Source organism: Hyla sarda, chromosome 1 (genome assembly GCF_029499605.1).
Source record: "Hyla sarda isolate aHylSar1 chromosome 1, aHylSar1.hap1, whole genome shotgun sequence".
NCBI lineage: Eukaryota > Metazoa > Chordata > Amphibia > Anura > Hylidae > Hyla > Hyla sarda.
The window spans coordinates 12,490,953-12,507,068 of NC_079189.1; the positions used below are offsets into that span (position 1 = coordinate 12,490,953).

Consider the following 16,116-nt stretch of genomic DNA (forward strand, 5'->3'; position numbering starts at 1 on the left):
GTGTGGGGTATTATAAGGTGAGGGATGGCGCACAGTACTATAAGGTGAGGGATGAGGTGCATTATTATAAGGTGAGGGAAGGCGCGCGGTATTATAAGGTGAGGGATGGCGTGCAGTACTATAAGGTGATGGATGGGGTGCGGTATTATAAGGTGAGGGATGGGGTGCGGTATTATAAGGTGAGGGATGTGGCGCGGTATTATAGGGTGAGGGATGGCGCGCGGTATTATAAGGTGAGGGATGGCGCGCGGTATTATAAGGTGAGGGATGGAGCGCGGTATTATAAGGTGAGGGATGGGGTGCGGTATTATAAGGTGAGGGATGTGGCGCGGTATTATAGGGTGAGGGATGTAGCGCGGTATTATAAGGTGAGGGATGGCGCGCGGTATTGTAAGGTGAGGGATGGCGCGGGATATTGTAAGGTGAGGGATGGCACGCGGTATTATAAGGTGAGGGATGGCGCGCGGTATTATAAGGTGAGGGATGACGCGCGGTATTATAAGGTGAGGGATGGCGCACGGTACTATAAGGTGAGGGATGGGGTGCGGTATTATAAGGTGAGGGATGGGGTGTGCTATTATAACGTGAGGGATGGCGCGCAGTATTATAAGGTGAGGGATGGGGTGCGGTATTATAAGGTGAGGGATGTGGCACGGTATTATAGGGTGAGGGATGTGGCGCGGTATTATAAGGTGAGGGATGGCGCGCGGTACTTTAAGGTGAGGGATGGGGTGCGGTATTATAACGTGAGGGATGGCGCGCGGTATTATAAGGTGAGTGATGGGGTGTGGTATTATAAGGTGAGGGATGGCGCGCGGTATTATAAGGTGAGGGATGGCACGTGGTATTATAAGGTGAGGGATGGCGCGCGGTATTATAAGGTGAGGGTTGACGCACAGTATTATAAGGTGAGGAATGGGTGTGGTCTTACAAGGTGAGGGATGGCGCGCAGTATTATAAGGTGAGGGACGGCGCGCGTTACTATAAGGTGAGGGATGGGGTGCGGTATTATAAGGTGAGGGATGGGGTGCGATATTATAAAGTGAGGGATGGCGCGCGGTATTATAAGGGGAGGGATGGCGCGCAGTATTATAAGGTGATGGATGGGGTGCGGTATTATAAGGTGAGGGATGGGGTGCGGTATTATAAGGTGAGGGATGGTGCGTGGTATTATAAGTTGAGGGATGGCACGCGGTATTATAAGGTGAGGGATGGCGCGCGGTACTATAAGGTGAGGGATGGGGTGCGGTATTATAAGGTGAGGGATGGGGTGTGGTATTATAACGTGAGGGATGGCGCGCCGTATTATAAGGTGAGGGATGTGGCGCGGTATTATAGGGTGAGGGATGTGGCGCGGTATTATAAGGTGAGGGATGGCGCGCGGTACTATAAGGTGAGGGATGGGGTGCGGTATTATAAGGTGAGGGATGGGGTGCGGTATTATAACGTGAGGGATGGCGCGCGGTATTATAAGGTGAGTGATGGGGTGCGGTATTATAAGGTGAGGGATGGCGCGCGGTATTATAAGGTGAGGGATGGCACGTGGTATTATAAGGTGAGGGATGGCGCGCAGTATTATAAGGTGAGGGATGGCGTGCGGTCTTACAAGGTGAGGGATGGCGCGCAGTATTATAAGGTGAGGGATGGCGCGCGGTACTATAAGGTGAGGGATGGGGTGCGGTATTATAAGGTGAGGGATGGGGTGCGGTATTATAAGGTGAGGGATGGCGCGCGGTATTATAAGGTGAGAGATGGGGTGCAGTATTATGAGGTGAGGGATGGCGCGTGGTATTATAAGGTGAAAAAAACATATCTAGTAGAGACCAATATATGGAGGGTGGAATTTGACCACTAACTCATAGACTACCAAACAGGGTAGCCCAAAAAAAAACCCTTTATTTCCCATATATCAAGAAAATGTGAATTTAAAAGTGCAATCTTTATTGAATTCGGGTCGCACTTAATCGTGTTTTAAAAATATAGAGCACCATATCGTCCTACTTATTAGATTCTATATGCATATAAATTGGACCAACTGGTCTATGGATTGAATAAACACTGGAGCGGAGAAGAGGTGCCTGCAGATCACCTGCATTCAGCGCTATTGTAGGACAATGGAGCTCAAAGTTAAAAACTTAACATGGCCCCCCTCGACATGTTTCACTGCCTCAGCAGCGTTATCAAGAGGTAACCTATCTACCTCTTGATAACGCTGCTGAGGCAGTGAAACATGTCGAGGGGGGCCATGTTAAGTTTTTAACTTTGAGCTCCATTGTCCTACAATAGCGCTGAATGCAGGTGATCTGCAGGCACCTCTTCTCCGCTCCAGTGTTTATTCAATCCATAGACCAGTTGGTCCAATTTATATGCATATAGAATCTAATAAGTAGGACGATATGGTGCTCTATATTTTTAAAACACGATTAAGTGCGACCCGAATTCAATAAAGATTGCACTTTTAAATTCACATTTTCTTGATATATGGGAAATAAAGGGTTTTTTTTTGGGCTACCCTGTTTGGTAGTCTATGAGTTAGTGGTATTATAAGGTGAGGGATGGTGCGCGGTATTATAAGGTGAGGGTTGGCGTGCAGTATTATAAGGTGAGGGATGACGAGCGGTCTTACAAGGTGAGGGATGACGCACAGTATTATAAGCTGAGGGATGGCGCGTGGTATTATAAGGTGAGGGATGGTGCGCGGTATTATAAGGTGAGGGTTGGCGTGCAGTATTATAAGGTGAGGGATGACGAGCGGTCTTACAAGGTGAGGGATGGGGTGCAGTATTATAAGCTGAGGGATGGCGCGCGGTATTATAAATTGTGGGATGGGGCGCGGTATTATAGGGTGAGGGATGGCGTGCGGTATTATAAGGTGAGGGATGACGCGCAGTATTATAAGGGGAGGGATGGCGCGCGGTACTATAAGGTGAGGGATGGGGTGCAGTATTATAAGGTGAGGGATGGGGTGCGGTATTATAAGGTGAGAGATGGCGCGCGGTATTATAAGGTGAGGGATGGCGCACAGTATTGTAAGATGAGGGATGGGGTGCGGTATTATAAGGTGAGGGATAGGGTGCAGTATTATAAGGTGAGGGATGGCGCGCGGTATTATAAGTTGAGGGATGGCGTCCGGTATTATAAATTGTGGGATGTGGCGCGGTATTATAAGTTGAGGGATGGCGCGCGGTATTATAAGGTGAGGGATGGTGCGCGGTATTATAAGGTGAGAGATGGCGCCCGGTATTAGAAATTGTGGGATGGGGCGCAGTATTATAAGGTGAGGGATGGGGTGCGGTTTTATAAGGTGAGGGATGGCGCGCGGTATTATTAGGTGAGGGATGGCGCGCAGTATTATAAGGTGAGGGATGGCGCGCGGTATTATAAGGTGAGGGATGGGGCGCGGTATTATAAGGTGAGGGATGGGGTGCGGGATTATAAGGTGAGGGATGGCGCGCGGTATTATAAGTTGAGGGATGGCGTGTGGTATTATAAATTGTGGGATGGGGCGCGATATTATAAGTTGAGGGATGGCGCGCGGTATTATAAGGTGAGGGATGGCGCGCGGTATTATAAGGTGAGAGATGGCGCGCGGTATTATAAATTGTGGGATGGGGCGCGGTATTATAAGGTGAGGGATGGTGCGCGGTATTATAAGGTGAGGAATGGCGCGCGGTATTATAAGTCGGCTGCTGGTAATAAACCATTGGTTTGTAGGGATAGGGGGCACCCAATGGAGAACCATAGTTGGGGGACAACATATAGGTCGTGAGCTGTCTGTTTCCTCCCCTGCTGGAGATACCATGGCTGGATACAGACGGCCATATTGATTTGGTGTCTCCAGTGTTACCCATTCATCTCTATGTCCGCCATTAACAGATCAATACACAATCGCTTTACACACTCACTGGGAGGAGTCGGGGGAAAGTGGTAGTAAATGAATACTTAGTAAATAGTACTGTTTCCGAACCAGGGTGCCTCCAGCTGTTGCAAAACTACAACTCCCAGCATGCCCGGACAGCCGTTGGCTGTCCAGGCATGCTGGGAGTTGTAGTTTTGCAACAGCTGGAGGCACCCTGGTTGGAAAACACCGACTCCTGGCGAAGCTGTAACCCCCCCCCCCATGCCCTCAGTTTCTAAGACAGGATTGGTGGGATTGTCACGACACCTCAGCTCTTCACCATTAGAGGATAGTCTGATCAATGTGGCCAGTTGCAGTCACATGTATAACTGTCTGTACATTAGGTGGTCGCTGACATTATCCTGTTCTCCTGCAGTTTCTGGTCACCCTCTCACAATGGTGCACACAGACCCACTCTCTGACCCTGCAGAACCTCAAACCTCGGCAGAGAGGGAAGAAGGAAACCAAGGAGGAATACATGAAAAGCACAAGGTGAGCCATCTGTCCTGCTATAATACTGCCCCCTATGTACAAGAATATAACTACTATAATACTGCTTCCTATATACAAGAATATAACTACTATAATACTGTCCTATATACAAGAATATAACTACTATAATACTGCTCCTATATACAAGAATATAACTACTATAATACTGGCTCCTATGTACAAGAATATAACTTCTATAATACTGCCCCTATATACAAGAATATAACTACTATAATACTGCCCCTATATACAAGAATATAACTACTATTATACTGCTCCTATGTACAAGAATATAACTTCTATAATACTGCCCCTATATACAAGAATATAACTACTATAATACTGCTCCTATATACAAGAATATAACTACTATAATACTGCTCCTATATACAAGAATATAACTACTATAATACTGCTCCTATATACAAGAATATAACTACTATAATACTGCCTCCTATATATAAGAATATAACTACTATAATACTGTTCCTATATACAAGAATATAACTACTATAATACTGCTCCTATATACAAGAATATAACTACTACAATACTGCTCCCTATATACAAGAATATAACTACTATAATACTGCTCCTATATACAAGAATATAACTACTATAATACTGCCCCTATATACAAGAATATAACTACTATAATACTGATCCTATATACAAGAATATAACTACTATAATACTGCTCCTATATACAAGAATATAACTACTATAATACCCCTCCATATACAAGAATATAACTACTATAATACTGCTCCTATATAAAAGAATATAACTACTATAATACTGCTCCTATATACAAGAATATAACTACTATAATACTGCTCCTATATACAAGAATATAACTACTATAATACTGCTCCTATATACAAGAATATAACTACTATAATACTGCTCCTATATACAAGAATATAACTACTATAATACTGCCTCCTATATACAAGAATATAACTACTATAATACTGCTCCTATATACAAGAATATAACTACTATAATACTGCTCCTATATACAAGAATATAACTACTATAATACTGCTCCTATATACAAGAATATAACTACTATAATACTGCTCCTATATACAAGAATATAACTACTATAATACTGCTTCTATATACAAGAATATAATTACTATAATACTGCCTTCTATATACAAGAATATAACTACTATAATACTGCTCCTATATACAAGAATATAACTACTATAATACTGCCTCCTATATACAAGAATATAACTACTATAATACAGTCTCCTATGTACAAGAATATAACTACTATAATACTGTTGCCTATATACAAGAATATAACTACTATAATACTGCTCATATGTACAAGAATATAACTACTATAATACTGCCCCTATATACAAGAATATAACTACTATAATACTGCTCCTATATACAAGAATATAACTACTATAATACTGCTCCCTATATACAAGAATATAACTATTATAATACTGCTTCTACATACAAGAATATAACTACTATAATACTGCTCCTATATACAAGAATATAACTACTATAATACTGCTCCCTATATACAAGAATATAACTACTATAATACTGCTTCTACATACAAGAATATAACTACTATAATACTGCTTCTACATACAAGAATATAACTACTATAATACTGCTTCTACATACAAGAATATAATACTGCTCCTATGACTCTCTACATGTTACTTTTAGGGGCTGTCTTGAAGCCGGTCTGGAATCTCTGCTCAAGGCTACAGGGGGGAACCTGTTGATACTACGGATATCCCATTGTCCGAACATCCTGACGGACCGATCCCTGTGGTTGGCGAGCTGCTACTGTCGGGCACTGCAGGCGGTCACATACAGGTGATGACATTCAGCATTACACTACGGTATATTGTGTGTAAAGCTGATGTACACTGATATAGTGAGCAGTGGTTCACACCGTGCAGTATATTTTTTATATGACTCTTTTGTATTGTGTTCATCTCCCAGAAGTGCTACGGATCCTGTGGGGCATGAAGTTATTTGGGCTTTGGGCGCTGGATGTAGAGACATTATTTCCCTCCAGGTGGCGCCATTACATCCATGGTGAGCCGGATACTGTTCATCTTTATCACTATCATCATGTTCCTCAATTCTTTGTGGTATTTGTAAGATGGAAGCGCTGCTGATCATCTGCCGTCCTCTTTTCTCCACAGCCAGCAGCCCACGCGTTTCAGTAACCGCTGCCTGCAGATGATTGGACGATGCTGGCCGCACCTCAGGGCGCTGGGCGTCGGGGGAGCTGGCTGTGGGGTGCAGGGGCTCTCCTCACTAGGTATGAACATGAGGGGCGTCCAACTACTACTAAATACATGGTGACAGAAGAAGGTGCAGTATACTGTAGTGCAGCATTAATCCTGTTACTATAAGGTACATGGTGATAGAAGAAGGTGCAGTGTACTGTAGTGCAGCATTAATCCTGTTACTATAAGGTACATGGTGATAGAAGAAGGTGCAGTATACTGTAGTGCAGCATTAATCATGACACTATAAGGTACATGGTGATAGGAGAAGGTGCAGTATACTGTAGTGCAGCATTAGTCCTTACACTATGAGGTACACAGTGATAGAAGGTGCAGTATACTGTAGAGCAGCATTAGTCCTTACACTATAAGGTACATGGTGATAGAAGAAGGTGCAGTATACTGTAGAGCAGCATTAATCATGACACTATAAGGTACATAGTGATAGAAGAAGGTGCAGTATACTGTAGAGCAGCATTAATCATGACACTATAAGGTACATGGTGATAGAAGAAGGTGCAGTATACTGTAGTGCAGCATTAATCCTGACACTATAAGGTACATAGTGATAGAAGAAGGTGCAGTATACTGTAGTGCAGCATTAGTCCTGACACTATAAGGTACATGGTGATAGAAGAAGGTGCAGTATACTGTAGAGCAGCATTAGTCCTGTTACTATAAGGTACATGGTGATAGAAGAAGGTGCAGTATACTGTAGAGCAGCATTAGTCCTGACACTATAAGGTACATGGTGATAGAAGGTGCAGTATACTGTAGTGCAGCATTAGTCCTGACACTATAAGGTACATAGTGATAGAAGAAGGTGCAGTATACTGTAGAGCAGCATTAGTCCTGACACTATAAGGTACATGGTGATAGAAGAAGGTGCAGTATACTGTAGAGCAGCATTAGTCCTGTTACTATAAGGTACATGGTGATAGAAGAAGGTGCAGTATACTGTAGAGCAGCATTAGTCCTGTTACTATAAGGTACATGGTGATAGAAGAAGGTGCAGTATACTGTAGAGCAGCATTAGTCCTGACACTATAAGGTACATGGTGATAGAAGAAGGTGCAGGATACTGTAGTGCAGCATTAGTCCTGACACTATAAGGTACATGGTGATAGAAGAAGGTGCAGTATACTGTAGAGCAGCTTTAGTCCTGACACTATAAGGTACATAGTGATAGAAGAAGGTGCAGTATACTGTAGAGCAGCATCAGTCCTGTTACTATAAGGTACATGGTGATAGAAGAAGGTGCAGTATACTGTAGAGCAGCATTAGTCCTGACACTATAAGGTACATGGTGATAGAAGAAGGTGCAGTATACTGTAGAGCAGCATCAGTCCTGTTACTATAAGGTACATGGTGATAGAAGAAGGTGCAGTATACTGTAGAGCAGCATTAGTCCTGTTACTATAAGGTACATGGTGATAGAAGAAGGTGCAGTATACTGTAGAGCAGCATTAGTCCTGACACTATAAGGTACATGGTGATAGAAGAAGGTGCAGTATACTGTAGTGCAGCATTAGTCCTTACACTATGAGGTACACAGTGATAGAAGGTGCAGTATACTGTAGAGCAGCATTAGTCCTAACACTATAAGGTACATGGTGATAGAAGAAGGTGCAGTATACTGTAGTGCAGCATTAGTCCTTACACTATGAGGTACATGGTGATAGAAGAAGGTGCAGTATACTGTAGTGCAGCATTAGTCCTTACACTATGAGGTACACAGTGATAGAAGGTGCAGTATACTGTAGAGCAGCATTAGTCCTTACACTATGAGGTACATGGTGATAGAAGAAGGTGCAGTATACTGTAGTGCAGCATTAGTCCTGTTACTATAAGGTACATAGTGATAGAAGAAGGTGCAGTATACTGTAGAGCAGCATTAGTCCTGGCACTATAAGGTACATGGTGATAGAAGAAGGTGCAGTATACTGTAGAGCAGCATTAGTCCTTACACTATGAGGTACACAGTGATAGAAGGTGCAGTATACTGTAGAGCAGTATTAGTCCTGACACTATGAGGTACATGGTGATAGAAGAAGGTGCAGTATACTGTAGAGCAGCATTAGTCCTGACACTATAAGGTACATGGTGATAGAAGAAGGTGCAGTATACTGTAGAGCAGCATTAGTCCTTACACTATGAGGTACATGGTGATAGAAGAAGGTGCAGTATACTGTAGTGCAGCATTAGTCCTTACACTATGAGGTACATGGTGATAGAAGAAGGTGCAGTATACTGTAGTGCAGCATTAGTCCTGTTACTATAAGGTACATAGTGATAGAAGAAGGTGCAGTATACTGTAGAGCAGCATTAGTCCTGGCACTATAAGGTACATGGTGATAGAAGAAGGTGCAGTATACTGTAGAGCAGCATTAGTCCTTACACTATGAGGTACACAGTGATAGAAGGTGCAGTATACTGTAGAGCAGTATTAGTCCTGACACTATGAGGTACATGGTGATAGAAGAAGGTGCAGTATACTGTAGAGCAGCATTAGTCCTGACACTATAAGGTACATGGTGATAGAAGAAGGTGCAGTATACTGTAGAGCAGCATTAGTCCTTACACTATGAGGTACACAGTGATAGAAGGTGCAGTATACTGTAGAGCAGTATTAGTCCTGACACTATGAGGTACATGGTGATAGAAGAAGGTGCAGTATACTGTAGAGCAGCTTTAGTCCTGACACTATAAGGTACATAGTGATAGAAGAAGGTGCAGTATACTGTAGAGCAGCTTTAGTCCTGACACTATAAGGTACATAGTGATAGGAGAAGGTGCAGTATACTGTAGAGCAGCATTACTATAAAGTACACATTGATAGGAGAAGGTGCAGTATACTGTAGTGCAGCATTAGTCCTGTTACTATAAGGTACATGGTGATAGAAGAAGGTGCAGTGTACTGTAGTGCAGCATTAGTCCTAACACTATAAAGTACACAGTGATAGAAGAAGGTGCAGTATACTGTAGAGCAGCATTAGTCCTGACACTATAAGGTACATGGTGATAGAAGAAGGTGCAGTATACTGTAGAGCAGCATTAATCCTGACACTATAAGGTACATGGTGATAGGAGAAGGTGCAGTATACTGTAGTGCAGCATTAGTCCTGTTACTATAAGGTACATAGTGATAGAAGAAGGTGCAGTATACTGTAGAGCAGCATTAGTCCGGACACTGATATGAACATAGTGATAGAAGAAGGTGCAGTATACTGTAGTGCAGCATTAGTCCTGTTACTATAAGGTACATAGTGATAGAAGAAGGTGCAGTATACTGTAGAGCAGCATTAATCATGACACTATAAGGTACATGGTGATAGAAGAAGGTGCAGTATACTGTATTGCAGCATTAGTCCTGACACTATAAGGTACATGGTGATAGGAGAAGGTGCAGTATACTGTAGTGCAGCATTAGTCCTGACACTATAAGGTACATAGTGATAGAAGAAGGTGCAGTATACTGTAGTGCAGCATTAGTCCTGACACTATAAAGTACATAGTGATAGGAGAAGGAGCAGTATACTGTAGTGCAGCATTAGTCCTTACACTATGAGGTACATGGTGATAGAAGAAGGTGCAGTATACTGTAGTGCAGCATTAGTCCTGACACTATAAGGTACATGGTGATAGAAGAAGGTGCAGTATACTGTAGAGCAGCATTAGTCCTGTTACTATAAGGTACATGGTGATAGGAGAAGGAGCAGTATACTGTAGTGCAGCATTAGTCCTGACACTATAAGGTACATGGTGATAGGAGAAGGTGCAGTATACTGTAGAGCAGCATTAGTCCTGTTACTATAAGGTACATGGTGATAGGAGAAGGAGCAGTATACTGTAGAGCAGCATTAGTCCTGACACTATAAGGTACATGGTGATAGAAGAAGGTGCAGTATACTGTAGAGCAGCATTAGTCCTGACACTATAAGGTACATGGTGATAGAAGAAGGTGCAGTATACTGTAGAGCAGCATTAGTCCTGACACTATAAGGTACATGGTGATAGAAGAAGGTGCAGTATACTGTAGTGCAGCATTAGTCCGGACACTGATATGAACATAGTGATAGAAGAAGGTGCAGTATACTGTAGTGCAGCATTAGTCCTGTTACTATAAGGTACATAGTGATAGGAGAAGGAGCAGTATACTGTAGAGCAGCATTAGTCCTGTTACTATAAGGTACATGGTGATAGGAGAAGGAGCAGTATACTGTAGAGCAGCATTAGTCCTGACACTATAAGGTACATAGTGATAGAAGAAGGTGCAGTATACTGTAGAGCAGCATTAGTCCTGTTACTATAAGGTACATAGTGATAGGAGAAGGAGCAGTATACTGTAGAGCAGCATTAGTCCTGTTACTATAAGGTACATGGTGATAGGAGAAGGAGCAGTATACTGTAGAGCAGCATTAGTCCTGATGCTTATACAGTGGGGATCAAAAGTTTGGGCACCCCCAGGTAAAAATTTGTATTACTGTGCATAAAGAAGCCAAGGAAAGATGGAAAATTCTCCAAAAGGCATCAAATTACAGATTAGACATTCTTATAATATGGCAACAAAAGTTACATTTTATTTCCATCCTTTACACTTACAAAATAACAGAAAACTAAAAATGGCGTCTGCAAAAGTTTGGCCACCCTGCAGAGTTAATATCTTGTACTGCCCCCTTTGGCAAGTATCACAGTGTTACGCCGAGCGCTCCGGGTCCCCGCTCCTCCCCGGAGCGCTCACAGCGTTCTCCTATTCGCAGCGCCCCGGTCAGACCTGCCGACCGGGTGCGCTGCAATAATGTTCCCAGCCGGGATGCGACTCGCTATGCGGGACGCGCCCGCTCGCGATGCTCATCCCGACTCGCTTACCAGACCCGTTCCCCGTCTGTGCTGTCCCGGCGCGCGCGGCCCCGCTCCTTAGGGCGCGCGCGCGCCGGGTCTTTGCGATTTAAAGGGCCAGTGCGCCACTGATTGGCGCATGAGGTTTTAATCAGTACCTTCACCTGTGCACTTCCCTACTTATACCTCACTTCCCCTGCACTCCCTCGCCGGATCTTGTTGCCATTGTGCCAGTGAAAGCGTTTCCTTGTGTGTTCCTAGCCTGTGTTCCAGACCTCCTGCCGTTGCCCCTGACTACGATCCTTGCTGCCTGCCCTGACCTTCTGCTACGTCCGACCTTGCTCTTGTCTACTCCCTTGTACCGCGCTTATCTCAGCAGTCAGAGAGGTTGCGCCGTTGCCGGTGGATACGACCTGGTTGCTACCGCCGCTGCAAGACCATCCCGCTTTGCGGCAGGCTCTGGTGAATACCAGTAGCAACTTAGAACCGGTCCACCGACACGGTCCACGCCAATCCCTCTCTGGCACAGAGGATCCACCTCCAGCCAGCCGAATCGTGACAGTAGATCCGGCCATGGATCCCGCTGAGGTCCCGCTGCCAGTTGTCGCTGACCTCACCACGGTGGTCGCCCAGCAGTCGCAACAGATAGCGCAACAAGGCCACCAGCTATCTCAACTGACCGTGATGCTACAGCAGCTATTACCTCAGCTCCAGCAATCTTCTCCTCCGTCAGCTCCTGCACCTCCTCCGCAGTGAGTGGCCGCATCCAGCCTCCGTTTTTCTTTGCCGGACAAATTTCTTTCGCAATGTTCCCTGCACTTGGAGATGATGTCGGACCAGTTTCCAACTGAAAGGTCTAAGGTGGCTTTCGTAGTCAGCCTTCTGTCTGGGAAAGCCCTGTCATGGGCCACACCGCTCTGGGACCGCAACGATCCTGTCACTGCCTCTGTACACTCTTTCTTCACGGAGATTCGAAGTGTCTTCGAGGAACCTGCCCGAGCCTCTTCTGCCGAGACTGCCCTGCTGAACCTGGTCCAGGGTAATTCTTCTGTTGGCGAGTACGCCATCCAATTCCCTACTCTCGCCTCCGAATTTTCCAGGAATAACGAGGCCCTCTGCGCGACCTTTAAAAAAGGCCTATCCAGTAACATCAAAGATGTGCTGGCCGCACGAGAAATCCCTGCTAACCTGCATGAACTTATTCATCTTGCCACCCGCATTGACATTCGTTTTTCCGAAAGGCGTCAGGAGCTCCGCCAGGATATGGACTTTGTTCGCACGAGGCGGTTTCTCTCCCCGGCTCCTCTCTCCTCTGGTCCACTGCAATCCGTTCCTGTGCCTTCCGCCGTGGAGGCTATGCAAGTTGACCGGTCTCGCTTGACATCTCAAGAGAGGACACGACGCCGCATGGAGAACCTTTGCCTGTACTGTGCCAGTACCGAACATTTCTTGAAGGATTGTCCTATCCGACCTCCACGTCAGGAAAGACGCACGCTGACTCCGCACAAAGGTGAGACAGTTCTTGATGTGAACTCTGCTTCTCCACGTCTTACTGTGCCTGTGCGGATTTCTTCTTCTACCTTCTCCTTCTCAGCTATGGCCTTCTTGGATTCCGGATCTGCAGGAAATTTTATTTTGGCCTCTTTCATCAACAGGTTCAACATCCTGGTGACCAGTCTCGCCAGTCCCCTCTACATCGCCTCTGTTAATAATGAAAGATTGGACTGTACTGTGCGTTACCGCACGGAACCCCTCTTAATGTGCATCGGACCCCATCACGAAAAAATTTAATTTCTGGTCCTCTCTAACTGCACTTCGGAAATTCTTCTTGGATTACCGTGGCTTCAACGCCATTCCCCAACCCTCGATTGGACCACCGGGGAAATCAAGAACTGGGGTACTTCTTGCCACAAGGACTGTCTTACGCCTGCTCCCTGTACTGTCAGTCAAGACCCTGTGGTTCCTCCGATATCTGGTTTCCCCAAGGCCTATCTGGATTATGCTGATGTTTTTTGCAAAAAACAAGCAGAGACTTTGCCTCCTCACAGGCCTTATGACTGTCCTATTGACCTCCTCCCTGGTACTACTCCACCCCGGGGCAGAATCTATCTTCTGTCTGCTCCGGAAACACAAGCCATGTCGGAGTACATCCAAGAGAATTTAAAAAAGGGGCTTATCCGCAAGTCTTCCTCCCCTGCCGGAGCTGGATTTTTTTTCGTTTCCAAAAAAGACGGCTCCTTACGCCCTTGCATTAATTACCGCGGACTTAATAAAATCACTGTAAAAAAAACGCTACCCCTTACCTCTTATCTCGGAACTCTTTGATCGCCTACGAGGCGCCCACATCTTTACCAAGCTGGACTTAAGAGGTGCATATAATCTCATCCGCATCAGGGAGGGGGACGAGTGGAAGACCACATTTAACACCAGAGATGGACACTTTGAATATCTGGTTATGCCCTTTGGGCTTTGCAACGCCCCTGCCGTCTTCCAAGACTTTGTAAATGAAATTTTTCGTGATCTCCTATATACCTGTGTTGTGGTTTACCTGGACGATATTCTGATTTTTTCTGCCAACTTAGAAGAACACCGCCAGCATGTCCGCATGGTTCTTCAGAGACTTCGGGACAATCAATTATATGCCAAAATGGAAAAATGTCTCTTTGAATGTCAATCTCTTCCCTTCCTAGGATACTTAGTCTCTGGCCAGGGACTACAGATGGACCCAGATAAACTATCAGCCGTATTGGATTGGCCACGCCCCTCCGGACTCCGTGCTATCCAACGTTTTTTGGGGTTTGCCAATTATTACAGACAATTTATTTCGCATTTTTCCACTATTGTGGCTCCTATCGTGGCCCTAACCAAGAAAAACGCCAACCCTAAGTCCTGGCCTCCTCAAGCGGAAGACGCATTCAATCATCTCAAGACTGCCTTTTCTTCTGCTCCCGTACTCTCCCTACCTGACCCATGCAAACCTTTCTCATTGGAGGTAGACGCCTCCTCGGTGGGAGCTGGAGCAGTACTCCTACAAAAAAATTCTTCCGGGCATGCTGTTACTTGTGGTTTCTTTTCTAGGACCTTCTCTCCGGCGGAAAAAAACTACTCCATTGGTGATCGAGAACTACTGGCCATAAAATTGTCGCTTGAGGAATGGAGGCACCTGCTGGAGGGATCCAAATATCCAGTTATTATATACACTGATCACAAGAATCTCTCTTCTCTTCAGTCTGCCCAACGGCTGAACCCTCGCCAGGCTAGGTGGTCGTTGTTCTTTACCCGTTTTAACTTTGAAATTCATTTTCGCCCTGCTGACAAGAACATTAGGGCCGATGCCCTCTCTCGTTCATCGGATGTCTGTGAAGTGGAAGCTTCCCCGCAACACATTATTCCGCCGGACTGTCTCCACTTCTCCAGCTTCCATCAGACAAACTCCTCCAGGGAAGACCTTCGTCTCTCCACACCAACGCCTCAGGATTCTCAAGTGGGGACACTCCTCTCACCTCGCAGGCCATGTTGACATCAAAAAATCCCTTCAACTCATCTTTCGATTTTATTGGTGGCCTACCCTGGAAGCTGATGTTGTTGATTTCGTGCGGGCTTGTACAGTCTGTGCCCGGGACAAGACCCCTCGCCAGAAGCCTGCTGGTCTCCTCCATCCTCTGCCTGTTCCTGAACGACCATGGTCTCAGATTGGTATGGACTTTATTACTGACTTACCTTTATCCCATGGCAACACAGTTATTTGGGTGGTCGTTGATCGATTCTCCAAGATGGCACATTTTATCCCTCTTCCAGGTCTTCCTTCTGCGCCTCAGTTGGCGAAACAATTTTTTATACACATTTTTCGCCTTCACGGGCTGCCCACGCATATCGTCTCGGATAGAGGCATTCAATTTGTGTCTAAATTCTGGAGGGCCCTCTGTAATCAGCTCAAAATCAAATTAAACTTCTCGTCTTCTTATCATACCCAATCCAATGGGCAAGTAGAAAGAATTAATCAGGTTCTGGGTGACTATTTGCAACATTTTGTTTCCTCCCGCCAGGATGACTGGGCAGATCTTCTACCATGGGCCGAATTCTCGTACAATTTCAGAGTCTCTGAATCTTCCGCTAAATCCCCATTCTTCGTGGTGTACGGCCGTCACCCTCTTCCCCCCCCCTTCCCACTCCCATGCCCTCTGGTTTGCCCGCTGTTGATGAGGTGACTCGGGACTTCTCCACCATATGGAAAGAGACTCAAAATTCTCTCTTACAGGCTTCATCCCGGATGAAAAAACATGCCGATAGGAAAAGAAGAATTCCCCCCATTTTTTCTCCCGGAGACAAAGTATGGCTCTCCGCCAAGTATGTCCGCTTTTGTGTCCCCAGTTATAAACTGGGACCACGTTATCTTGGTCCTTTCAAAATCAAGTGCCAAATCAACCCTGTCTCTTACAAACTCCTTCTTCCTCCTTCTCTCCGTATTCCCAATGCTTTCCATGTCTCTCTCCTTAAACCACTCATCCTTAACTGCTTCTCTCCCAAAGTTGTTTCTCCCACTCCAGTTTCCGGGTCCTCTGACGTTTTTTCGGTGAAAGAAATTCTGGCATCCAAGACGGTCAGAGG

At 45.2% G+C, this 16,116-nt stretch overlaps 1 protein-coding gene across 4 annotated transcripts in view; it reads left to right on the plus strand.

Moving 5' to 3' along the window:
* FBXO41 (F-box protein 41) overlaps positions 1-16,116 on the plus strand; it is a 109,198-nt gene that overhangs the window by 86,885 nt on the left and 6,197 nt on the right. For all 4 annotated transcript variants that reach the window (XM_056552039.1, XM_056552054.1, XM_056552063.1 and 1 more), the window contains exons 7-10: positions 4,275-4,390; positions 6,095-6,247; positions 6,377-6,472; positions 6,583-6,701. In XM_056552039.1, coding sequence (XP_056408014.1) covers positions 4,275-4,390; positions 6,095-6,247; positions 6,377-6,472; positions 6,583-6,701 — 484 coding nt within the window. The remainder of the gene's footprint in view (positions 1-4,274; positions 4,391-6,094; positions 6,248-6,376; positions 6,473-6,582; positions 6,702-16,116) is intronic.